The 27,811-nt window shown below is 42.5% G+C and overlaps 1 protein-coding gene across 1 annotated transcript in view; it reads left to right on the top strand.

The window, feature by feature from the left end:
- GNB4 (G protein subunit beta 4) overlaps positions 1–27,811 on the top strand; it is a 1,262,726-nt gene that overhangs the window by 455,340 nt on the left and 779,575 nt on the right. Inside the window, exon 3 of the mRNA XM_044070378.1 lies at positions 10,189–10,227. Coding sequence (XP_043926313.1) covers positions 10,189–10,227 — 39 coding nt within the window. The remainder of the gene's footprint in view (positions 1–10,188; positions 10,228–27,811) is intronic.

The following is a 27,811-nucleotide window of genomic DNA, read 5'->3' as shown; positions in this document are numbered from 1 at the left end:
TTGCAGACTAGCCATGGCATTGTGGAACACAGCCTTGACTTACGAAATACATCTTCAAGCTCAGTTCCTGCCAGGAAAGTAAAATACTCTAGCAGACGACCTAAGCAGAAATCTTATGGACCCACATGAATGGAAACAGGATCCACAAATCTTCAGCATGTTGACACAGAAATGGGGAAGCCCAGACCTAGATCTATTTGCCTCTCCCCAAAACTATCAGTTGGACAAATTCTGCACAAGAACTCATCACAAAAAAGCATGGAAAGTGGATGCTTTATCCTTCAGCTGGAAAAACCTCTCAGTCTATGCCTTTCCCCCTCTGCTTCTACTCTCCAAGGTCTTACTGAAAGTCGGACAGGAAAAACCAAAAATGATTCTAATTGCTCCGGACTGGCCTCGCCAACACTGGTACCCGCTTCTAAGGAATATGTCACACCTTCCTCCGTGGTACTTGCCTCAAACACTTCACCTATTGTCTCAGCAGAACTATCAAATTCTGCGCACACTGCTCCAAACTCTGAATCTTACAGCATGGCTAATCAACTAAATTTACCAACCACATCTCTCAGTAAACCTGCGATGGATGTCATTTTGGAAGCCAGAAGGCCTAGTAGTAGAAAAATATTGTGCTGATAAATGGAAGAGATTCTGTGCTTGGAACCAAGCACCAAGGAATAGACACAGCAAAGCCCAATATTCCTTAGATTTTACAATACTTAACTGAGATGCTTGACAAGGGCCTATCTTTTTCTTCAATAAAAATCCATGCCTCTGCCATCTCGGCTGATTACAACACAGAGCCTTCCCTCTTTTCTCATCCCCTGCTAAAACAGTACCTCAGAGGGACCAAAAATGTAAGGCCTCCCAGGAGAGTACCAACTCCTGCATGGGACCTCAATTCTGTGCTGGAAAAACTCACCCTGCCTCTTTTTGAACCAGCAGCTACTGCGGATATAAAATGTATTTCTTGGAAGACAGCTTTTCTCTTGACAAGTCACTTCAGCTAGAAGCATCTCAGAACTACAGGCTCTCATGGCAGTGGAGCCTTTCATTATTTTTTACCCGGACAGGGTGTCCCTCAGGACCAATCCTTCTTTTATGCCTAAGGTTGTATCCAGTGTGACTCTTAACCAGACCATTCACCTGCCAACTTTTTTCCCAAATCCGCAGAACAAGGGGGAGCGGGTTCTGCATTCATTGGATGTACACAGACAACTAAGATTCTACTTAAACAGGACAAAAGCTCTAAGCAAGTCTGTGCAACTACTGGTAGCATTTGCTGCAGGATCGGAAGGGAAGGCTATATCAAAGCAGACTATTTCTAAATGGATAAGCCATTGCATAAGTTTCTTTTACTTGTACCATGGTAAACCTGTGCCCAAGGGGATCAGATCCCATTCCACCAGGGCTGCCTCTACTTCAGCAGCTTTTTCTCAGAGGAGTTCCTACCAGAGACATTCTAGAAGCTGCTACTTGGAGCTCAGTTCATACGTTCACAAAGCATTATCATTTACCTCTCTTCTCTAAATCCAGGGCAGGCTTTGCCACTGCAGTCCTGCAGGGCTTTATAGCTGCTCCTAATGCTGTTTAGTTCCATCCTCCCATCCATAGCTTTGGGATTCTACCCAAATGTAATGACTGCAACAGTGAAACACGAAGAACATAGTATAGTTGTGTACACGTACCATAAATGTAGATGTTCGCGTGTATTCACTCTTGCAGTCCGGATTACCAACCCACCAGCCTCCTTTCTATAACTTTTCTTTCCTTCACTATATTCAAAAGCCTTTGTGGTGTATTTGCTTTTAGTTGAAGTTAAATTTTATGTTTCTAAAGTGCATTTATATATTTACAATTTATATGTATATTTTGCTCCCCATTTGGGGGGCACCTGACATCTGGGGCAAGAAAAAATGATTAAAATGACGTTGGCTGCATGTTTTATACCCCTGCCGCCATGGAAGAGGAGACAGCAACTGACGCAGGACACAAGACTTTGTTGTTCAGGCCGACTGAGGACAACCTGCCAGCAGATTACCCCAAATGTAATGACTGCAACAGTCACTACACTCAAACATCTACATTTATGGTAAGTGTACACAACTGTACTTTTGGCATTTTGGCATCTACTCCTTGGAAGTCCAGGCTAATGTTCAAGACCTCTGCCTCACCATGTTTGCACCACAGTCAAATGACTGGTGCCAAAGTCATGGCCTAAAATTCGATGCCAAAAATGTATTATGCACTTTTTAGCAAACTGTCAACCAAAGTTAATTACTCCATTACTAAGCCCGCCCCCCCCCCCCCAAGAGTTCATCCAGTAGTAAGGGATCTGGGAACGTATTTAGATATCAATCTGGCCTTTGACCAATATGTAGCTAAAATGGTAAGAAAATCAGTTTATTTCACCCAAGTTGTAGGTAAAGGTATGGCATCCAGGTCCAAGAAAGTAATAATACTACTCTACTCTGCCATTATCAGACTTATCATTGAATATAATACCCCTTTTGGCATGTATCTAACCATACGTTTCAAAGAGTTGGAATGCCCACAAGGGTTTCTGAATAAGAAAAATACCCTTTCCTGCACTGATTGCCTAAAGGCCCTGTCCCTCTGTATGCAGTCTCCTACAGGCTGCTGAGAGGGGATCTTTGCCTGGCTTACAGGACTTCCTCAGATCCAGCCCTGATGGATATGTTGCACATGTGCAAAAAAAAAAATAAAACCGCAGCAGAAACAGTAGTTCCAGGGATCTGAACTTCAGGTGTGACATAAACAATGTGCTGGAGAGACAGATGTGTCCCAAGGATCTCTACAGTGTGAAATAGGCTCCCCATCCATGTAAAAGAGTTCAGCCGTATCTCTATTCAAATGAAACCTTGACAATTGGATGAGAAATTGTAAATTTACCCGTGGTCTGGTCCCCATGTCCCTTATGGACAGAGGCAGTCAATAAGAAAAGTTTTACCTTAGATACCTCCCTACTCACATGCCTCCCCCCCGATGTAGATGCCCATGATACTTGAGACCCAAGTGGTGTGGGGTGCATAGCTAGGCTTGTAAGACCCCTAGTGGTTTTTAGCCTAGTAACAACTTATGAACTTTAGGCTACTGCAGCAGTGGTCATTCGAACATCTACTGTTAAAAGTTTACTTATACAACTGTACTTTCTCCTTTCAGAACACACAGCTTAGTAAACTCTCCTCCAGGACTCCCTCTGGGTAAGCATGGGAAACAGATGTATTTTAATTTCCGTGGTCTGGAATGTTCCTGCATGCATTTCTTCCCTTTCCACTGATATCCAGGGTCATTCTGAAAATTCTGAAGGACTCTGCAAAAAATTGTTGCGACTCCCATCTGGCCCAGGCAACATGTCCTTCTTATGAAACTGGCCTGGGGCAAATAGCACAAACTTCCTTATTGGATCTACTCACACAAGACAAGAGGAGTGTGATACACCCCAGTCTCTACCAGCTTCAACTTACTGCCTGGGTGATGCATTTCTAATGGTTTTTAAGCACATTTTTTCACGTGGACATGCAGCATGTACTAAAGGAGAAGAGGAAGAGAAAGTAAGAGGAAACCACTGGCTTAGAAAACCTTGGAATTGCTATTTATTAAACTAAATCCAATGTAAAAATAAAAGCTTTTAGAATTCTGCTTAAAATGTAACAACAAAAACATGTACACTTTGTATGTACTGATCTTGTCACATGTTTGAAAACATCATTCGTTAGTTAATTTACTTATGAAGTCTAAGTGATCTTGCTTTTAAAATGGATTTTATATTAACAATACTGTTTAAACAGTTTAAACATGGAGCATGATCAACCCTCAACATTTTATCCGTTTATTTTCAGAATTCTCTGTCTTGGTCCACAGGGCACCCTCTGTAAAATTTAACTCCTAACACTAAAGATTTAAAATAATTAATGCTTTGTTCTACTTTAATATACTTATAAAGAGTGTTTGTTTCTAGCTCTCCTAATTTTGGAGAGGTGCCCATGTATTCTTTCTTGTAAGTTTCTAGTTTATTTTTCCCCACATAATGTATTGGGCATCCTTTGCAAATTGCCAGATAAACAACATTAACGGAGTCATGACTTGCAAAACCATTTATATTGTCTCTTGGCTAGTTGGTGATGTATAAAGGATTTTTGTTTTATGTATATACCTAGAAAATGTACATTTATGGCATGACGCATTTATTATCCTTTGGCCAGCTCTTATATTCACTGTGTTCTCCTGCTCTTTATAGCATAGTTGTCTCAGGTTATAAGATTTCTTTATATGTGAACAAATGTCTTTCCAGTGCAATATTATTTATTGAATCCAAATCCCCAGGTATGTGGCAGTGCTTTCTTGGTTAGTTCTTTTATCCTGTATATATGCCTGTTGAATTATTTTATTTTATTTATTTTACCTTTGTTTACTGGGAGAGTCTGTGCATAAAACCCTTTTTCAGAGGAGGCCCAGGGAGAAAAGTTCCATTCTTTGTAAACTATTTTGTTAGTAGAACGAAAATTGTATAATACAATAAAGAAAAACACAGTAACAGACATTCATAATGGTAAAAAGACTAGAACAGAATAAATTGGTCAAGTGGGAGACAAGACCAATGATCTTGTATAACAATGTTTCTAGAAGACCGTTCTTACAGTAGTAGCAGGTTATTGTTTCATTGTATACAATAAGAGTGCAATTACAGTACTTAGTCTTATATACAGGTAGCATAGCAAACTGAAGACTTAAAATCTAGCAGATATTAACAGTGAAAAAGAAAAAACTACATAAGGTAGTCATATGGCTTAAATTCAGTGCTCATTACATATGCAATTAAAATTTTTAAATCAGCTAGTTCCATGGTTTGGGCTACCCATGCCCAGTACATGTTCTTCCCACAGTAGTAACACATTTTAAATCAAGTCCAGGAATTGGTGAGGTGGGCTTTAATGTGATGCTTGAAAAAACATACATAATTTTTTTTTTTTTTTGTAAAACTTCCCATTTCTGTGCATTCTCTATGATCACTAGCCAGTCAAAACATTTGCCCTTTGGAATATCTTTAAAGAAAGAAAGAGAATGTGGATGCATTTGCTTTGACTAGCTAGTTTAAACATTGGAACAGCAGTCTTCTAAATTAACAGATGAAGATAGTGACTGCCACAAGAGAAGAGGATACAAAGAAGATGAAATGAAGATGAAATTATGATGGAGGCTGAAGTATATACTTTATCAAATAGTTAGGATGTTAGAAAGCTAGTGTTTCTCCCCATATATGCCATTACTTCTTTCAGACTGTACCTTAAATCTGGCCATCTATCTCATTTCTTTCAGAATTTGAATGACAGCGAGAGAGAGAGAGAATGGAGTCTTCATCTCTGCTGTTATCAGTACAAAGTCCTCTAGGAAAGCTGTACAGCTGTGAAATTTCTAGTATGGGACTGGAAACAGTAACATTTGTCATTTCAAACCGTTCCATTTGGTTGCTCTTACTATATCTTTTATTGTTCTTCCCACAATGGTAACGCATTTTAAATCAAGATTAAAGCCCATTCTGATTGAGCCTTGTTTTCTTTAATGGTAAATTGGAAAGGAGTGGACTCTAGAAGCATTCTAGAGGCAACTAGGTGGTCCTCTGTGCATACTTTTCTAACACATTACATACTGGGTTCTTTATGATCCAGGACTGGCTTTGTTACAGTCATTCTCTAGGGGCCCCTGGATCCTTCTCTTTCTTCCTCCCAGGTTGAGTAGTGGTTGGTAGTCAACCCATGCAGCCAAAAGGCAACTGCAGCAGTAAGAATGCTGAAAATAATACAGTTATGCAAGTTCTACCATAACAGTAGATTTTTTAAGTCCTCACTGCTCTAGTAGCCACATCTACCCACCATCCCCCTACTTTGCTATATAGTTAAATGCTGGGATATAAAATTATTTGTTACTGTTCTTTCTTTTAGAGGTTAAGGATGAGTACTCATTTATCTCTGTATGGACAAGAAATTCCTGAAGATTTCTTCACTCTGATTGCTGATTTCCTTCCTCTAGGGTGTCCAGTCAGTAGTCTTCATAAAGGTTTGGGAGAGAGCCAGAGCTTTGTGAAGTAAACAGAACACTGAAGCCCTTGTCACTGAAATAAATGAGCAACTAAGGAGCTTAATAAAATCCACCAAAGTCAAGTTTGAGGCTAAAATTGCTACTCAAGCCAAAGACAATCACAAGGCATTATTTAGTTATGTTTGTAATATCAAAAGCACAATGCAGCAGTGCGCTGAGCTGATTGTGAATTATGTTACCTGCACTGAGGCTGAAGATATAGCGAACCTACCTGCCGATACATTTAGCTGTAACTTTATCCCTCTCTCTCCCCTTTGTCTGCCTCTCGATATACTTGATACTGGCTTACCTCCAGCTATCACACGAGACAAAGTCCTAAAAGTGCTATCAGAAGCTAAAAATACTGCATTGGTGGGTCCTGATAAAATCCCTGTATGCATCTTCAAGAGCATGAAGTAGAAGTTAGCCACACCCCTAACAGCACTGTTCAATTTCAGCCTCCATACAGGTTTTGTACCAAGCAAATGGCAAAACAGCTGCAGTCATTCCACTGCATAAGGAAGGACCTTCCACAGACCCACAAGTCTGAACAGCCTTGTATTGCAAAGCCATGGAAAAGCTTAACCATAGAATTAATCAGTCAGGACACAGAGAAACTGCAAACACTGTACCTCTCTGTTTGGGTTCATCAGATCATGCTTACTCAGTATGGTGGATTTTTTGGAAGGGTCACCAAAGCAATAGATAGAGAAAACAGTACACACTGCATACCTTGACCAGCTAAAGCTTTTGACACAATTCCCCACTTGGGCATAGTAGAAAAGCTAAATAAACTGGGAATAACTCCCTGTGTCACACACTGGATTTGTAGATTGTTGCTAGGTTAACAACCCGGGGGGGGCCTTTCTAAGGCTAGCCAAGTTTTCCCGAAGGAATAATGATATCCTGTATCCAAATAGGACATTGAGGCGGAGGCATTTATAAGCTACTCCCTCTCTGTAAGGGACATAGATGCCAGGCCCGGTGTAAATTTCCTGTTCCCATCCACTGGTCTAAGTTGCTCTTAAATTGGGTGTTAGACTCCTCCAGCTTCATATGGATGGGAAGTCTGTTCCATAAGATGAGCAGTCTGTGGGATGCATACCTGTCTCTCCAGCATGTTTTGTTTAAGTTGCAGACAAAACTCATGTCACTAGACCTTGTATTTCTGGTACTGTTTGGCTTACAAATATGCAGGAGATTCATAAGTGTGGGGTTTGTAGATGATTTGAAAGCCAGGCATAGATCACCCCTCAGCAATTTATAGCAAACTGAGTAGAGAGGAAGGGGCTTTAAGGCACTCTGCTTAAGGCAGGTTTGTTATGCCTTGAATCCTTTTTGTAAGGAACCTGTGAGGTCACTTTAGTTGCTGCCTGTGCCTGGTCATGTATATACCAAAGGGAGCATTGTACTCTGGTCTGATAAGGGCAGAGAACAGTAGGTTAATTACCTCTTTGGACCTAGATGCCATGCCCTTAGTTATAAGTTCCACAACATAAAAGGATTTCCTCTCCATTGTGGCCATGTAGTGGTTAAAGGTAAGGCTACTGTACGTGCGCACCCAGGTCCCTGACCACAGGGTTGACTCTTAAGGACATATTATCAACATGGTACATAGCAGGGATGGCTGACTTCCCATAGGATGCAGTTATGCATTTCTTAGCTTTGAAGTTAAGACCATGGCTTTGCCACCATTTGTTCAGTGATAGGCCTTTTTGAAGAACGGTAGTGTCTCATGGGGAGTTGATAATAATCCCCAGCTTGCAATCATCTACTGACTTAGCCATAAACCCATCATTTGGTTCCACTTCAGAGAAATAAATAGCATAATGGAGTGGGCCTGTACTAGCCCTGGGGACTCCACTAGTGGCACTCCTTTTGGTGGAAGTGGACTCACTTATTTCGACTTCCTGGGTCTTATCGGTGAGCCTGTTGACTGTCCATCAGGTGGTAAAAGGTTTTATACCTAATTTAGTGAGTTTTTCTATAATGCCTGAGTGGGGGGTATTCTATCAAAAGCTTTGGCCAGGTTAGAGGTAAGCTGTGTGCACAGTCTTGCCCTTATCCATTGCTTTGGTAACCATCTCAAAGAAGTCCACCAGGTTTATTAGGCATGACCTTCTTTTAACAAAGCCAAACTGTGATGGGTCCATCATTTGCAGGTTATCCATGTCTTCATTTATCATTTCCATGATAATTCTTTCCACGGCTTTACATATGAGGCCAGTCAGACTTATGGGCCTGTAGTTACCCGGATTGGTGGTTGGACCTCCTTTGTGCAGGGTAATGATTGGAGCTGTCTTTCAGTACTTGGGCACAAAACTCGACTGTAGGCAACATGTGAAAAGTGAGCTCAAGTAGATCAGAGAGGTCATGTTTCATGCTATTTAATAAGCATCCTGGGATGTTTGGGCCCATCAGTGGAGTGTTTTTGGTCTTGGAAAGTGCACTGAAGACTTGTACACTAGTAATGGTTGGGAGGATTGTGGTATGTGATATTTCCTTTGGGCTATGCGTGTGTGTGTGTGTGTGGGGGGGGGGGGGGGGTTTGAGTTGAACCTGCCAGCCAAAAGGTTGGCAGTGGCCTCCGGTTCAGTGTGGGGGATGGCATTTACAATACGTTCTGTGCATTGTTGCATAATCCCTTGAGGTTATGCACATAGGTGTAGAAAACATTGTGGTTGTTTTTCCTGAGAAACTATTTTTTTTCTTTAGCCTGTAAAGTGTTACTTAACACTCTTGGCTGCCTGTTTTGATTGGTCAGGGAGATTTTAGTATGTTGGGCTTTGTTCCTGCTAAGCTTGGCCAAGATTTGTGTTGTTTAACTGATTATGATTCCACTAGGGTGACTTGTCTTTTGAGTTTGTTTTATTCTTAACTGGATCAACTGTTAGGGACATTTTTTCAATGTGGTAGTTCCCTGGGATAGATAACTTCCCAAAAGATACAGTCATGCATTTTTTGTCATTTAGTTTCAGACCATGAATTTACAGTAGTTATTTATTTGAGACAAACCTTCCTGCAGGATGGCCAAGTCATTTGAGGATTCAATGGCTGCACCTACCTTGCTTTTGGTAATCTACATCTTATCTGTGAGCCAGCTGGGTACCCATTGGGGTTTATTCTCAGTTTATTTAGCGTGTGTGTGTGTGTGTGTGTGTGTGTGTGTGTGTGTGTGTGTGTGTGTGTGTGTGTGTGTGTGACCAGCATCTTAGCTCAGAGGTAGGGTGGCCACTTTCACCTTTGCTACCAAAATTATACAGTACAGTAGTCTACTGTATTGCTTAGAGCTAAGCAGTAAATGATGTGGACAAGGAAGAACATGAGATCACAAGGCCATTCCTTTTTCTATAGGCAAGTGGATGAGCAAAATGCTGTGTAGTATTTCCTTTAACTTTGGTAATGCAATGTTTGTATTTTTGTGTGAATCCAACAATAATTATATAGCAAGTAATGTGTTGGTTAACATGTCAAACTATTTATTGTATGGTATTAAGTACTGCAGTGTTTGAACACTTTCAAAAAGTCTTTGTCGTATACACTTCTGTCATTTTCATAGAGATTTTTCTACTGCAAACAAAACTTGCACTATGTAGGTATTCTGTATTTCTGACTAGTAGAATAATGCAGAGCTATATTAAAAGTATTACGTTGCATGTGAAGTTTTTCTCCCAAAGCCTCCACTGAAAATGGAGACTGCTGAATTGGAAAATAATATTTAAAAAATATAAATGTGACACCACCATACCACTGAGCAAGTCTCTTGAACAGAGCAAGCCTGATGCAGAAAATGGTGTGATCGTTGTTTAGCTCCCTATTTGTACCCCACTTGAAGAATATTAGGATGGAGAAAGATCCAAGCCGGTTGACCACCTGTGCAAGTAGCTGAGAGAGTAACAATTCTGAAGCAGTTAATAATATGGTATCCATAACTGACAACAATCAATTAGTAACATTGAGTGTTTCTCTGTCTTGTCAACTGGTTCTTTTTTGCGTCATATTATTTTCACACTTGCATAGCTAAGCTTGGTTTGCTAACAGTGTATTTACAAGGATGATGATGATGCAGTTTTTTTTTTTGTTTCTTTTCAGGATGCTAGGAAGGCCTGTAGTGATGCAACCCTCGCACAGGTAAGATTTCATTTAATTAAAAAGTGGCTGTTAATTATGAAAACTATAGCATTCATTCTTTTGGTTCAAGCGCCAGAAGTCTATTTACAGCCTTCACACAGAGATTCGGTTATTTTTAAAGAGACCGTAATATGTTCACCATGTAGATCACGGCACATGCTCCAGTTGTAAGGAGAACAACAAGAATAAAAATGGAGTTTGCCACCAAGTACCACACCCCCTCCCAACAATTTAGAATTGTCTGTCTGCTATCAATTCTTCAAGGCTGGGCAGATCAGTCCCCTGATTGGGAAAACATTCCACTTATAAATATACGTTTTTTCCTGCAGAAAGCTTGTGTTTTTCTATCGGAAATGTATCATTTTGCTAGGAAATGTTTCTTAGGACTGTCATTGCATTTCTAAGGAAGTGTTATGTGTAAATGCGTATGTGAACATTTTGTGTGGAATTTTTTTTAAAATTGTAAGTAAAAAAATAAAAGTTATATTTTTGTGAGAACTTTTCTGTATTTGTATAATTGGGGCAGGATATAGTGCTTGTGTAGGTCTGTCTGTCATTCACTTAACTGTTCTCTATTCATCCAGACTTTGTGGTGTTTTCCTCATTATATCTATGGAGCAACTATCGGTCTTCAAGGTTTTACTTTCCCCTCTCTGCAAGAAGAGGAAAGTTGTCAGCGAGTCTTTGAATGTCAGGCTAGCTCCTGTTGTGCCACAGCTGCTGTTGGGTGACTGCTGTGGCCACTCATGGTTTCTCAGGCCTCCCATCTTTTTTCTTCCAGGCTTCATTGTTATAGCAGTTGCAGCCAACAAAGACCAGGGGATAGGCACATCCTCTACACATGTAGGGATGCTCTTGGTTGTCAGTGGAGAATCACTTATTGGTCTCCGAGGAAGGGACAGGTGAAAGTTCTTTACTTCAGATTTAAGAAAATTGCATTTGGGATTGGAATGCCTCCTAAGAGTGTTTTCCAGGGATATTCCCAGGAAAAGTGAATATGGTGAGAAAGACTTCCAGTCACATGTTTCTGTTTCCATGGACAGGGAAGATTTACTGGTGTTTACTGAGGAGCTCCTTAGTGATTTTTCCATTTTTTTTTCTTCAGGAAAGAAAGAGAGTTCCTTCTTTTTCAGAGCTGGATTTTCGGTCAGAAAAACAGGCATTAATTACATCTTGGGAATTTCTTCTCAAGCTGAGCATTCTGATTCTGAAGAAAGATGTTTCCTATTCTAAGATGAGAGGGTTTTTTTTTTTCAGTGGGAGCAGAATGAAATTCCTGTGATACAGAAAATGTGTAGCTCTTCAAATGTTTTCTAAAGCAGCCAACAGGGGATCTGATGTTATTTTCATTCATTCTTCAACTGTTGGGTTTGGATCCAGTCCATTTCTTCCGGATGGTAGAACACTGAAACTCTTGAGCTCCTCCCTTTACCCATAATGCCCTAGTTACCTTACGTACCTTTGATTTTGTTTACCATCATAGTGTTCAGACTTGGGTCGCAAAACTCTCAAGTGAACCTTTAAAGTTTTTGTGAGTTTAGCTCTTCTTTCTGTAATTCTTATTGTTATACTTTTCTGTAATTTTCTCCCTTTAATCTTTTATAGTACTCTTTCTCACACTTTGCCATTTTTGATAATTTTTTTCTTCATGCTATTTCAAAAAAGGGGGGGGTTCTTCCTTATTCATTACTTTCCAGATCTACATAAAATGTCTGATGAACCTGTAGGGTTTAAAAAAATTACCAATTTAGGCACACTTTCAAAGTGCATGTACCGTTTTAGGACCTGCTCATCTGGATTCCGACTGCGACATTTGTAAGGGATTTAAATCCTGTGCTTTAATTTAGCATAAAAATATGCTAATTATGTCTATTAATTAAAATCCGGAAGCTCACAGTCAGATTACAATGCAACTTGACAATGGATGGAGATATCCACCCAAATCCTGGCCCATCCTCATCCATTGGCTCTAGGTCCTTTACTAACTGTCCCACAATTACACAAATCTTAGACAAACCCCCAGACTCACTATTGATCAGTCACCTAAATATCAGAAGTATAAACAATAAGATTCAACACCTACATGCCCTCTTAAATACTCTTTCCCCAGACATACTGTGTCTTACTGAACCTGGCTAAAATCTTCTACTTCAGATAAAGAAGTTCTACCACCAGGCTATAACATCCTAAGGCTTGATTGAACCAATAGAAAGGGAGGTGGGGTAGCTGTTCTGTACAAATCAATGACTGAGGTGTCCAATCTTGCCCTGCAAACATCCCTGTTTGGCAATGCTGAAATTCTTATTACTAAGCTCCACATTAGTAAAACCAAATGTATAAATCTCATCTGTGTGTATATTCCCCCAGGCAGTAGCATAAATACCCTTGAAGATATCCTACATTCGTTATCCAGCAATTAACCCCAAGAAACCATTGTACTTGGGGACTTCAACATAGAGTGGAACATGTGTTCCTCAGAACCCCTCACTCACCACATAAACCTTTATGGATTTTCACAGGTGAACAAACCAAAAATAGCGGCAAAATAAACTGGAGCTCGCTTAAAAACACAAAGCAAGTTTAATAAGCGCTTTCGGAAAGGTTAGTACTTTTCCTTCATCATCATTTTTCCGAAAGCGCTTATTAAACTTGCTTTGTGTTTTTAAGCGATCTCCAGTTTATTTTGCCACTATTTTTGGTTTGTTCAACAGTTTTGGAGTTTGTTTGTGGTCGTAGGATTTTCACAGGTCATATCCTCCCCCACTAGGATCAGTAAACCCAACAATAAAGCAAGTATTCTGGATTGGATTCGTGTTAACAACCATCCTCGCAAATACAAGAGTGGGACCCTGCCTGATGATGTAAGCGATCTTCTCATCACCTATTTAATCAGGCAAAAAGCTGATCTCCACAACCAGTCCATTTTTAAAACAATAAAGAACAATAAGAATTTCAGCTGCACAAATTTCCAAAATGAACTCAAATATTGCAGTTGGTCAGTTCTGAAACAATTACCACTTGAAGAAGCAGTAAATTACTTTAATACCAAATTCCTGTCCATCCTTGACACCCATGCACCAGCACAGACCATTAGAACTAAAACCAAAGTTGCTCCTTGGCTCTCAAAAGAAACCAGACATAAAATGCTACTTAGAAATAGGGCTTGGGCCCCATTTCTAAATAGCATTTAGAAATAGGGCTTGGGCCACTTCGAGGACCACAAAAAAAAAAAAAAAAACCTGGATCAACTTAGATACAGACAGCTAAGAAATTAAACAAAAAAATCCAGCACATTAGACAAGAAAAACTATTACTGTGATCTACAAGAAAAAAACAAAACAAGCCACAAAAGTTTTGGGTAGGTATAAACAGGACAGTCCTCCACTCCTACCCCCCCCCCTTGGATTCTAACCAAAACCCCCAGCAGAAATTGCCAATACCCACAACAACCATCCAGAACATAGGTAACCAGTTATCCCCTGGATGCCCATATTCTCTGTCCACTACACCCTGCTCCCAACTCCCCTTTAACTTCAAGGCAGTTTGCACATCTTTGGTCTGAAAATTACTTAAAAAACTAAAGCCTACCACCCTGTCGGCTGATCTCCTCCCTGTAGAATATCTACAAAAAACTGTAGATGCCATAGCATACGCCATTACTATCCTGATCAATAGAACTATAACTGAAGCGTCCATTCCCTCCATCTGGAAGATATCCCATGTCATCCCACTCCATAAAGGGGGCAGCTCTACTGAACTTTCAAACTTGGCTAAAATTATGGAAAAATGCATCCACAATAAACTCCTGAACTATCTTATCCATAATAATCTTCTAACCAACACCCAACATGGCTTTAGACCATTCCATAGTACAACCTCAGCCCTCCTCTCCTTCTCTAACGTCATTAACCAACACCGAAACAATAATAAACTTTCCTCTGCTATCTTTCTTGATCCTTCAAAATCCTTTGATATGGTAAACCACCAAATACTCATAAACACTTTGAAATCCATCTCCGTAGAGGACCAGGCCATCCAGTGGTTTCAATCGTATCTCAGTGGTAGACAACAGGCTGTCCTGTGGCAGAGTAAACTATCCACCCTTTTACCTATCACCCTTGGAATACCCCAAGGCTCCATACTAGGTCCACTATTATTTTCCCTTTTCATCTTTGATTTGTATAAGGTCATCCCAAATGCAACATGTATTCAGTATGCGGATGACTCCACTTTAGTATGCTCCGACACTTCACCTACTGAGTTGCAGACTCTATCTCAAAATACTTTTAACAAGGTTGAAAATTGTCTCCTTAACCATCGTCTGATGTTAAATCCTAATAAAACCAAACTGCTGCTTTTCTCCCCCACTCACAGGTCTGCCCCTATTACCTTTACATTAAAATCCAACAACGGCACTATTATTTCCCCAGATTCCACAACCGAACTGTTAGAAGTTATAATAGATAATAACCTTAAGTTTGATCTGCATATCAATAAAACTATTAAAACAGTTAATAAAAAACTTGGCTTACTATATAGGATCAAGCCCTTCCTAATGCCATTAGCCAGAACTGTAATTGCTCGTACACATCTACTCTCCACCCTCCTCTATGCTTCCCCTCTATTTACAAACCTCAGCAAAACTGACTTTAATAAACTTTCTAGCAGCTACAATCACATTACTAGATTTGCTACCGATGCAGCTTATAGAACTCATCACTGTCATAACCTAAATTTACTAGGATGGCTTGAACTGCCTAACCTACTTCAGGTTAACTAACTAATAGTTGCACACAAAATCCTGTACCAACCAGGTAATACACCCGTACTTACAAACTTCATCACCCCCTACAGTAACCTTAGCGCACTTCGTTCATCTGAAAGACTGCTAGTTCAAACTCTGTAATCCAGCAACACAGCTGGTAAATCTCTATTTGCTAACTCTGTTGGCAAAACTTGGAATTCTTTTCCTGCTAATCTTACATCTGAACTTCCCTCTACCTCAATTCAAGAAAAGTCTGATTCAGTACTTTAAAAAACGATGGCTATGTCCTTGTCCTAATCCAGAGTAACTCTAATCATCACTTGTGTGCACATGGAGGACTTCTGCCTACAGTTTGTTTCTTAACATATAAATCCTATGATCTCCTTAGATCTACTACCAGGTTAGTCTACTAGGCATTCAATACCCTATCATTCTTAAAAACACTTGTCTTGAAATTTCCATCTGAGTAAAAATGTAATAATTTGTTTGTGTATCTGTTTTTTGTGTGTTTACATCTGTGTAAAAATCCTTTTATTTGTGTTTTATTGTTTTTTAAACTGTAAACATGTAACAGCTTGATGAATGTCTTTTTGGAGCTTTTCTCCCCGGGCCTTCACTGAAAATGGACATGTATCCAGTTGGACTATCCTGGTAAACAAATGTAAAATAAATAATAAAATAATTTTTAAGGGCTTGCTACCCTCAAAACCTGCATCTGTGGCCTCTGGGGCTCAACCCCCTAAAAGGTTAGAGAAAAAAGGAGATTCTCATTCAGAAGAATCCTGTAAGAGATCTGATCAGACATCCGGCTTCTGCTTCGGCTCTGTCCTCATAGCTACCCCTGAAACAAACAAGCTAAAAAGTCAGATTTGACTGCTTTGTATAAGAGTTCTAGATCTGACAAATCAATCTGGATCTATTCCCCTCAGTTGCTGTTAGAGGTGATCATCTCCTCGTCACCACTCAAGATGCTCATCCATTCGATCTTCCAGGAGCCTTTCCGAAACAGATGTGGACAGGATGTTGAGGGCGTTTCTCATAACACAGATACAAATGAGTTCTTACGGAGACCCTTGTTAGTACTACACCTCTGATATTAACCCCATCTCTGATCTGACCTTCAGTTTTGGAGCCATCGAATCTGAAAGTCCTTCAGTCTGCCTTGGATCTGAAGATGTTGGTATCTTCAACTCCGATGGTGTCTCTGAGTTGTCCAGCACCAAGTACTTCAGAGCCAGACTATTTTTGGAGCCGTAGAATCAGCGCCGGCTCTGGGGTGTTAGATGCAACTCTGAATTTGTCAGATCCATGTCTACCTCATGGAGCTTCTGCTCTGGACAGCTCAGTTCTGACTCCCTTCTTGAGTAGGTTGCCTGCAGGGCAAAGGGAATTGACTGTCCATAAGCCTGCTTTGTTGGGTCCGTTGGTTTCTGTTTCTCCCAGGCTTTCTGCCTTCGAGGTAGTAGTGAGATCCATCTCTATTCTTAGATTTCAGACTTATTGGCTCTGACTCCCCAATCCCATTCAGTTCTGTGTCCAGAGTCTCAGTCATCCATTCCACTGGAACAACCAGCCCAAACCAGTCTCCAGACCACCTAGCAGGGTATAGTTATCTCTTCTGATATCTCCCAAGAACATCTGACCGAGGGGGTTCCTTGGAAGAGGAATGGCAAAAGGAAGCACTTAGACTGTCCACAGGAGTCTGTCAATGAGGACACATGAGTTTGATGAAGGGAAGGGGTACTAGGATCACCGCCCTATGATGTCTCCTTTGGAAACATCTTAGAACTCCTAAAACAAAGGGGTGGTTGGTCCCCCAGTAACCCTTCCCAAGAGGAGTCTTTGTTCCTGCAGGTCTTTAATGTTGGCCTGTCTACCTCCTGGGTGACTCTGCCTGTCAATAAACTCATTGATTTAGTCTCTCAACAGGCGTGGAATGAGCCAGACACATCCGAGCCAATCCTTAAGGGACCAGCTAGGATCCTGGCACCACCGAAGGATAGACCACACTGGACTAAAGGCATACATGTTAGCCCTACTGTCATAGCACTGGCCATTAAAAAGGAACTGGCATAACAGAGTTCCTCTGTCCACCTCCATAACAGGGAGTCTAGGGCACTGGTCAAGTTCAGGAAGCATGTCTGTGCTTCAGCGACCTTCACCCTTAGTTCACTGAATTATTTAGCACATTTTACAAGACTCCAGAAGTATTCAATCAAAGAACTTTCCAAATCCCTCTCTGGGACCATATCCTCTGAGGTAGTCAGTACTGTTTCTTCGCAATTGGCTACACTTCAGTCTGTTTCAAATTCATTCATGAGGCTCATCTCCCACACAGCCGAAGGTACCACATGGATGGTGGGTTCAGGTATTTTCATCAGAAGACATGCCTGCATGCGCTTAAGTGACTTTGCAGAACCCTTCAAATCTTCTTTCGTCAATGCTTCCTTTGACGGAACACCTCATTTGCCCCCAAAGTAAAAGACATGCTATATAGGTGTGAGCAGAAAGGGACAACATTGTCTGCTGGTGTATGTTTTTTGATCCCTCAATGGACTTTTTCTAGGAATCAACGAGATGGACAGAAAACATGGTTCAAAACATCCCAGAGTCCCTTCCAAGATCCACATGTAGACAGTTCCTCTGGGGCAGAGCAGGAAACTCAAATGGAAGACGCCATCCCTCTCCCTGCAGCAGAGGTGGTCTGCATAACTAGGGATTTAGGAGTACTATATCTGAAAGATCCTATCAGCACACCTGAAAGGAGGCCCGACTGTCCATTTCTGGAGGAAGTCAGGGGTCATTTATACCTACACCAGAGAGCCTGGCTAGAAATTACAAAAGATACATGGGTGTGGAGGATAATATCCATGGGTTATAAGATACCATTTTCCCATTCAGCCCCTCTAGTATCTAATAAAATCCCCAATGTTCCACTCAGAGGGAAGCAGCAGCCCTAGAAATAAACAAGCTGCTAGAAAGAGTCATCCAATCTCTACAGACTAGAAAGAGTTAAGAATTTATTCAAGATTTTTTTTTAGTGCCAAAAAAGTCAGGGGACTGGAGAGCAATCTTGGATCTCAACAAACTAAATCGATCAGTTCAGTATACGAAGTTCCAGATGATCATGATTTAGTCCATTCTGCCTTTTCTGCACAAGGATGACTGCATGTGCTTGATTTAATCTTCAGGATGCATACTATCACATAAAAATGAACAGAGGATCCAGAAGATATCTACACTTCTGTCTGGGAGCCAGTCATTACCAATTCAGAGCACTGCCCTTTGGGCTCACCACACCCACCAGGGTGTTTACCAAGTATATGGTAGTAGTTGCAGCTCATTTGAGACTGCAGGAATTCAGAATGTTTCCATATCTGGACGACTGGTTCCTAATTGCTCAGACCAGGCATCAGCTAATTCAAACTCGGTACTAACTGGGAAAAGCCAAAAGATACAACAACAACTATGTACTCCAGTTGTGCTCTCTTGTCTGGGGATTTCTGTCACTTACTTTAAATCTCAGCTCATACCAACTCAGATTTTGGAATTCATCAGTGAGCATTTCAATATGGTCACTCAAATAGCTTATCTCCCTCTGTCCTGCCTTCAATTCAGTTCCTAGTCAAAAAGATCATTCAAAACTTTTCTCTTTTAGCTCGGCTGATACTCCAAGCATTGGGATCCATGTTAGTGGCAATAATTCTTGTACTATTGGCAAGGTACCATATAAGGATCCTTCAGTGGACACTCACAACTCAATGGTCTGTTCTCCAGCAACCCTTATCCAGTCAAGTCAAAATAATGCAAGCTTGCAAAAGTTATCTACTGAGTTGGATCAATTCCAGTCAAATACAAGAACACCATCCCTTTGTTCTCCCTCAGCCAAAGGCTACAGTGACCACAAACACCTCTCGGATCTGGTGGGGAGGGGGCACATCTTGGGAAGGACAGTCCAAGACGTGTTCCCCTGAAGAGGCCAACACACATATCCATGTGTAGGAGATGAGAGCTGTCCTAGTAAGACACTCTCCCAACTGGGACTATTGCAGTTCAGACTGGTGATATATTTGTGCTCTGCTGTATCAGCAAACAAGGGGGAACCAGATCTCACCTTCCTTTGTTGAGAAGCTATGATAGTATGGCAGTGGGTGATCGCATCCAGTCACTTTGATAGCAACGCACATTCCAGGGAAATCCAGCGTAATTGCAGACAAGTTAAGCAGGTCTGTTCTAATGCCTCATGAGTGGTCTCTCAACATAAAGGTGGCAGGATATTCCGTCGATGGGGCCAACCATGCAAATATATTTGCATCTCCTCTCAACAAGTGCGTCAGGATCTTTGCCCTAATCCCCCCCAGTAGGAGAGTCCCCGAATGATGTTCTTCATCCACTTTGGCCCTCCAGTCTCCTTTGTTTACCCCCATTACCTTTAATACCAAAATTTTCAAGAAAGCATCTTGATTGAAAAAAGCACAGTTATCCTCATTGCCCCTTACTGGCCTCATCAGATCTGGTTTCCTTCTGCACCCACCCTGGATTCTGGATCCATCTCCAGACATCCTGTTTCACCCGACATGCTTGACTTATCTGGATATTTCAGGCCTGAAGTTGACCACATGGTTTCTCCAGTTCCATTGATTGCTAGACATCCCAGGCTCTCCTCCCCTGTATGTCACATTCAATTAACATCCCACAAAGCTTCCACTAGAAAAGTTTGCAAAAGTAAATGGAAAATATTTGTTTTTTGAGCACATAAAAAGAATTGTGATCCATTTTCAGCCCCGATTTCTAAGATGATTGATTTATTGGCTACAATTTTCAATGAAGGGGCTTGCTCCTCAATTGTCAGAGTACAATTAGCAGCCATTTCTAACTTTCATATAGGAGTAAATATCTCGACCTTAGCTTCCTCTAAACTTTGCAAAGCTTTCCTAAGAGGAACATATTTACTTAGACCTCTTCTAAAGTATCCTACTCTTCCTCGGATTTAAATGTTGTCCTTCAGGCCTTAATCCAACCCCCCTTTGAGCCATCAGAGAAGTCTGAACTAAAATTTTTGACCTGGAAGACTATTTTCTTAGCTGCTATTACTTCTGCCAGAATAGTATCTGAATGTCAGGCTTATTTATTCTAGACCTCCTTGTTTAATTTTTCACAAAGATAGAGTATCTCTACGAACCAATCCTTCCTTTTCTCCTAAGGTGGTATTAGAATGTAATATTAATTAGGTTATCAACGTTCCAGTCTTATTTCTAAATTTCTCAAGCAAAGGAGAATATATAATCTGATGTTGTAAATCTTTATTCATTCCTTACTGATAGGACTTTGGTTCCATCCTCTGAACCGACACGGCCGTTACCAAGCTCACGCCAGCCAAAAACTCTCAGCTAAGACCTATCCATAATACCCCTCTCATAGTCTCTTCAGATCTTGTTTGACGCATTCCTCATCAGACGTGCCAAGCCTTTCTCTCAAAGCTAAGTGTAGAGTTTTTGTGTAAATTCCTATCAATACCTTACGTTTTCGTCAGTTTTTTGCTAATTTTCACCTTTCATCTATAGATGCTCTTCTTGTTCTGTTTCCTACCCTTTACCTTTGAAAGTTCCTTTTATACCATTGTTGTTACTGTCCCTCTCTCCTACCTTAGGTAGACCCTCTTTTCTACCACTTGTGGTATTTCTAAGTACCATTGTCGGTACTCTTCTCTTTCTATCTGGATATTTAAAAAAAAAAAAAAAAAAAAAAAAAAACCCTTTTCTCTTTAACTGCTGTTGTTTTTTGACTGTTTACCTTGTCACTTGGACTAGTGTGGTGTGTGTCATTATGTCTGAAATTGGGGTTTAAGCAGTGCGATAAGTGCGGGCGTAAGTTGCCCAACTCAGACAATCATGCTCTGTGTTTATTATTTGGGCGTTGACCACATAAATGCTTTGTGTGATATCTGCTCCAGCTTCGGCAGTCGCACTTTGGCTGAGCGTAAAAACAAGTTGATATTGAAGGGTTTGATGAAAACTCCTTTTTCGGAGGCTCTCTCTGGGATGGAGGTCTCATCACCTCCTAAGACTAAAATACACAAAGAGAAACTGAGTCCCTCGGTTTCTACATCTCCATCCGTTTTGGAACCGAGTCGACACCGAGCTTCTCCAGCACCTTTGGCGCAGACAACCTTGGCACCAGGCTATATGTCTTCTCCCTCGGTGCTGCCTCTGATTTTGAATTCTATTATGGTGTCAGCTTCGGCACCATCCTCTTCGATGCCGTCCTTGGTCTTGACACCGGCTTTGACTACCGTACCCGCATCGGCACCATCCCTGCCACGGTACCGATAGCTTATATGGCTCCACAGACAATGACCCTGTCTGTTCAAAGGTTGAACCCCTTCCCAGAACCAGATATTGTCCAACTTACGACCCTTTTACGGGTCACCAGTTTAGCTCCTTTCTTGAAAGACCTGACTGTTCTTCAGCAGCCTCCTACAGATCCACCAGGAGCCTTTCAAAGCAAGATGTTGTGAGGGTTGTGGACCAGCTTCTGGCAGCTAGAGGATTGCCCACCCCTGCTAGGGCTTCCGTCCCCTTTGGGACGGAAGCTTTCACGGTATACTCACCAGTATATCCTCCTCCGGCTTCTTCCCAGGGCCCGCAGACATCGGTACTGATGACCACCCCAGTGCATACCGTGTCTACTCTGACTGCGGAGGTTCCCCAGTCGGCACCCATTACTCTTGGCACAATGGCTCCATTGGAACCGGTGCACTCTCGTAGCAGTGATTGGGCTGTTGGCACCGTGGTTCCTAGTTCGCTGCCTATTTTTTCACTGGCACTGTCTATGGCCATGGCTCCACCAACAGCTATCAGTCCTCTCAGAGCTCCTCACTTGGAGGTGGGCTCCTCAGGCCGGGGTGTGACCCCAGTTCCGAGGTTGTCCTCTGTTCTGGGCTTCTATCCCTGCTCGGGCGGGCCTGCTTTCCAGGTGATGGAGAGGATCCTTGCCTCAACAGACTCGCAGTTAGCACCAGTTGTGTTGACACTAGATCTCCCTCTAGCATGCAGGTGTCCCAACCCCCTAGTCTAGGATCCCGAGCACGGGAGCCGCAAGACCTTCCCTTGAAGGGAACCCTTTCTCCAGAGTCATCCTCAGAAGATCACAGTGGAGACCCACCTCAGAAGAAATGGTGCAAGAGGAAGCACCTTGATTCCCTTGAACAATCTATCACTGAGGACACCGATTGCGATGAGGGAGAAGGGTCCCCACGGTCTTCCCCCAGAAGGTGTCTCATTTGGAGACATTCTTAAGATCCTCAAGCAGAGGGGAGAGTGGAAGTCCTCTAACCCTTCGGAGGAATCGGTGTTCTTGCAGGCCTTCCATGCTTGGCCATCTACTTCCTGGGTGACCCCACCTGCAGATGAGCTTGTAAAACTGATCGTGCAGCGTGCCTGGACAATGGTGAACCTGTCCCCCGGAGGCCAGACAAAATTTTATCCACCCCCGAAGACCAGCCCACTTGGTCCAAGCAGTATGTCGTTGATTTCCATGGTAGTGGTGGCGGCCACCAAGAGGGTACTGACAAAAGATAAGTTCCACTGTTCATCCACCGAACAGGGAGTCTTGGGCTATGGACAGACTGGAGAAGCGGACCTATGCTTCAGCGACCTTTGCCATTTGATCACTGAACTATCTGGCACACTTCACTCACCTCGAAAGAGACCTATTTTCTGAAATGTCTACCTCTTTGGCAGGGGTACTGCCTGATGAGGTGCGTAACACTGTCGCCTCACAGCTGGCTACCCTGGAATCTTATCTTGAACTCCTTGATGCGCTTGATATCTCACACCACCAAGGGGGCGGCTTGAGCAGCCACATCAGGCATCGTCATGAGACTGCATGCTTGGATGCATTTGTGTGATTTCACAGACCCCTTTAAATCTTCCTTTGTCAACATGCCAGTTGACGAATCTTCCCTTTTTGGTCCCAAAGTAAGAGAGACACACTACCACAAAGTGAGAAAGACAGAAAGACCTTGTCTGCTGTGGGCATACATTTTTCCACCCCCCCCCCCCCCAGAGATCCTATTCAAGGAACCAGAGGGGAGGAAAATTATGGTTCAAGAAGTCCCAAGGATCTTTTCGTGACACTCGTGGTGAGCAGTCCCCCCAGGGCAGAGGGGGCAACTCATCCGGAAGACTCCCCTTTCGGGCCAGAGGGGATCCGTGCAACCAGGGCGCTAGCGATTCCTTCTCTGTCCGACCCTACCAGCACTCCTGAGCAGTGGCCTGATTGCTTTCCTCTGGAAGCAGTTGGGGGTCGATTTTCCCTGCACCTACAAGCCTGGCAACTTATCACTACCGATGCATGGGTGCAAAGAATAATATCCAGAGGTTACCATATCCCATTCGATCTTACTCCCAGACCTGTCAAATGAATCCCCCATGTTCCACCCAGTCAGAGGGAGGTAGCAGCCTTAGAAATCGAAAAGCTGGTAAGAAAGAGTCATCCAGCCAGTCCCACCAGACCAGAGAGGATCCGGTTTTTACTCTAGGTTCTTTTTAGTGCCAAAAAAGACAGGGGACTGGAGACCAATTCTGGATCTCAGCTTACTAAACAAATTCATAAAACCTCAAAAATTCCGGATGGTCCCGGTACAGTCCATCCTCCTCTTTCTAGGGAAGGACAACTGGATATGCTCTATAGATTTCCAGGATGCGTATTACCACATAAAGATGGACAAGCGCTCCTGGAGATTTCTCCGCTTCCGGCTGGGAGCCAATCACTACCAGATGTTCTTCGTGTTTCACTGTTGCAGTCATCACACTTGGGTTCTCTGCCTGCAGGTAGCCTTCAGTCGGTCCGAATACCAGAGTCTTAGTATTTCTGCGTCTGATGCTGTCGCTTCTTCCGTGACGTCAGGTCGTTAGTGGTATAACAACATGCAGCCGATGCCATTACATCAGTCTTTCTTGCCGAGGAGAAGCCCGAAGCAGAAGCAGTTCGCAAGTGCCGGTCGGCCGCTACCATTTTTCGAGTTGATAATCCTTTAGTCTTCTAAAGCTAAGTACCCCATTGGGGATCCTTTTTTCTTGCTCTGATGTCAAAAAAAGTTAACAATTGTCTTGCCTGTGCAAAGCAAATACCTCACAGAGATTTTCATTCTTACTGCATCACCTGTTTAGGCCCAGACCACGACGTCCCTCGCTCTTGGTTTTGTGCCTTGTTTAACGCCCGAACCATTCATCATCTGGCTATTTTTGTTGCTAAATTCTTTCGCTCTTGATGTCCATATTCCGAAATGGCTTCGGTGAGCCATCCGACTATCAATCTTTAGAAAAAAATGTAAGGATAAAGACAGAGACAGACCGCATAGGTTCAGAACTGCCGACAATGCTTCCTTTCAGTCTCTTGACAGCCCCCAGAGTGTTCACCGCATGTATGGCAGTTGTAGTAGCTCATATTCAACTACAAGGATTCCAGGTGTTTCCGTATCTAGATGATTGGCTCCTTACTGCCGCGACCAGGAATCTTCTCATCGACAGCCTCTCTTGCACTCAAGGCCTTGCTCTTCGCTTAGGGATTACGATCAACAAGGAATAATCTCAAATGTCCCCAACAAAAACACTGGAATTTATTTGGAGCGATCTTCGACACAGCATCCTATCGAGCTTCCCTTCCTCCTCACAGGCTCTCAAAAATAAGAAGCCAGATTCAAGTCCATACTTTTGTACCAGCATGCCTTGTACTACAAATACTGGGCTCTATGGCAGCAACCATTACCTTAGTTCCACTGGTGAAGGGTTGCACATGAGACTAGTACAATGGCTCCTTTCCTCACAATGTTCGATCTTAACCCATCCTCTCGACCACTTGATATGCCTTACAAATCTTTGCAAGAAAAATGCTTTGGTGGATAAAGCCAGAATCAAATCTTTGGTATTGACCGTTCTGCCGTCCCCAGCTCAGCACCACTGTTACCACGGATGCTTCCATGCTGGGGGGGGGGTGGGCATTTCCAGGGACAGTCGGTCCAAGGCACCTGGTCCCCCATGGAGGCCAATTTGCACATAAATGTCCTGGAATTGAGGCAGTTCTCTTAGCGTTGCAAGCGTTCCATACATCCCTCCCTTCTGGGACCATTACATTTCAATCAGACAACATGTCAGTCATCTGATATATCAACAAACAAGGCGGAACCAGGTCTTACCCCCTGTGCCGGGAAGCCATGAGAATTTGGCACTGGACGATAGCTTCCATCCGCTTTCTTATAGTAATGCACATTCCCAGGAGTTCCAACCTTATTGCGGACAGTCTGAGCAGAAACTTCCTGATGCCTCATGAGTAGTCCCTCAGTCCTATAATAGCGGATCAGATCTTCCGCCTTTGGGGCAGGCCTTTCTGCGACCTGTTTGCTTCCCCTCTAAACAACAAATGCAGAAGCTACTTTGCCGTAATCCCCCCTCGGGGAGTCACCGAGGGATGCTCTGATGCACGGCTGGTCCTCGGGTCTGCTGTATGCCTTTCTCCTGTTTCCCGTCATCCCAAAATTCCTCCAGAAAGCTCAAAGGTTGAGAAGAAAAGTGATCCTCATTGCTCCTTATTGGCCCCGTCAAGTCTGGTTCCCCTTCCTATGGCCTCATCTGATTTCACAGCCCGTGGGTCCTGGATCAATCCCAAGGTCTGCTATCTCACCCTCCGGGATTGGTTCACCCCAATCTCCACAGCCTCAAGCTCACAGCTTGGTTTCTCCACTTCAGATGATTGCCAGGCTACCTGATATTTCATCTCCTGTCCGTGAGATTCTTCTGGCTTCATATAAACCTTCCGCCAGAAAAATTTATTCTAGTAAGTGGGCTAGGTTCTCTACATGGGACAAAGATCATGACATAGACCCTTTCCCTGCACCTATTCAGAAGATCCTACAATACCTGACTGCCCTTCTACTTGCGGGAGCTTCAGCATCGACAATTACTGTACATTTAGCAGCTATCGCAAATTTTCACAATGGATTTGATAATTCTTCTGTTATGTCACACCGTCTGTGCAAAACCTTCTTGAAAGGAGTATTAAATGTTAAACCTCCTGTCAGGCCCCCCATAGAGCCTTGGGACATGACTTTGGTGCTTCAGTCATTAACAAGCCCTCCTTTCGAACCTTTTAATTCATGTGATATAACATTTTTGTCTTGGAAGACTCTACTTCTAGTAGCCCTTACCTCCGCGAGAAGAGTATCTGAGTTGTAGGCCTCGAGTGTCAAGAGACCTTACTTGATTTTCCACAGGGAAAGTGTCCCAACGTACTGACCCATCCTTTTTGCCCAAGGTCATTTCTGGGTTTTCAGTTAACCAATCTATTGACCTGCCGGTTTTCTTCCCTCAGCATTCAAATAGAGGGGAATATCTTTTGTATACCCTTGATGTTCATAGGCAACTTTGCTTTCACTTGGACAGAATTAAATTTTTCAGAAAAACAGATCAGTTGTTTGTGGCCTGTGCGGGACCCCGACTGGGTAAACCTGTCTCCAAAGTGCCGCTGTTTTCTTGGCTTAGAAACGTGATTACCTCTATCTGCCATCAGAATAAACTATCTTTAACTTCCAGAGTAAAGCCTCATTCGACTAGATCGATGGCTACTTCTGTGGCTTTTCATTCCAGAGCCTCTATGAATGATATCTGCGCAGCAGCCACTTGGACATAACAGCATACCTTTATCACTCATTACAAATTGGATTTGGCCTCCAGGGGACAAGCATCTTTTGGTTCTATGGTGCTCAGGAATATCCTTTCTTAGGGCCATTCAGGACTCTAGTATCTGGGGACTCAGTCCTATCAATAAGGAATGAAGATTTATAATATCAGATAAAGCAGTTATGTCTTACCATAACATTCCATCTGTGTTGTAGATCTTTATTCATTCATTACTTCCCGCCCTCCTTTCCCCTGCCTGGACTCCTGGTGGACTTTAGGATTTCCTAGTTAAGGTATTTGCTCAAGACATAGTCTCCTACTGTCTCTTTTATTATCTCTGTAATATAAGGGTGGGCATACTTAGTCTGAAGAGGCTATGAGAGGGGCATTATGGGTAGGTCTTGGCTGAGCTGGTGCAAACTTGTTAACGGCCGTGTTGGTTCCGCGGACGGAACCAAAGTCCTATCAGTAATGAATGAATAAAGATCTACAACACAGATGGAATGTTATGGTAAGACATAGCTTCCTTTTACACCTGTTTGATGTTCATAGACAGTTAAGTTTTTACCTTTACAGAACCAAAGAACTGAAATTCAAACAATTATTTATTTCATTTTCTTAAAGTAACTTTAGCCAAATGGTTGACTGACTGTATTACCTTTGTTTATGAAAAAGTGGGTTTGCCTTTACCAAAACCACCAAAAGCCTATTCCACCAGGTGTATGGCAACTTCTTCAGCCTTTTTGTCTTGAACATCTTTGGATGGTGTGTGCAACTACAATTTGAGCAAATCTTCATACCTTTATTGCTCATTACCAATTGGATCTGGTCTCTAGAGGAAGAGCAGATTTTGGCTTAGCTGTGCTCAGGAATATCCTTTCTTAATGTTCTCCTGGGGTTTAGAGGGATTTAGGTCTCTGGCGAGACTGTCCCAGCAGTTGAGGAATGAATAAATGAAAATGACAACATCAGATAAGGTTATGTACTCACCATAACATTCCATCTGTGTTGTCCATATTTGTTGTTCTTCAACTTCCCTCCCACCAACCCTCTTCCTTTATTTTACTCATGGAAAGATCGAAGGATATTGTCGAAACCATGGTTCTTTTGTTTGAGCCCCAGATTCCAATATTTCCTGTTT

Source organism: Protopterus annectens, chromosome 4.part1, assembly GCF_019279795.1.
Source record: "Protopterus annectens isolate FY-2018-M chromosome 4.part1, PAN1.0, whole genome shotgun sequence".
In the NCBI taxonomy this organism is placed as follows: domain Eukaryota; kingdom Metazoa; phylum Chordata; order Ceratodontiformes; family Protopteridae; genus Protopterus; species Protopterus annectens.
Note: the sequence above shows the minus strand (reverse complement) of the source record. Positions and strands in the feature narration are given on the sequence as shown.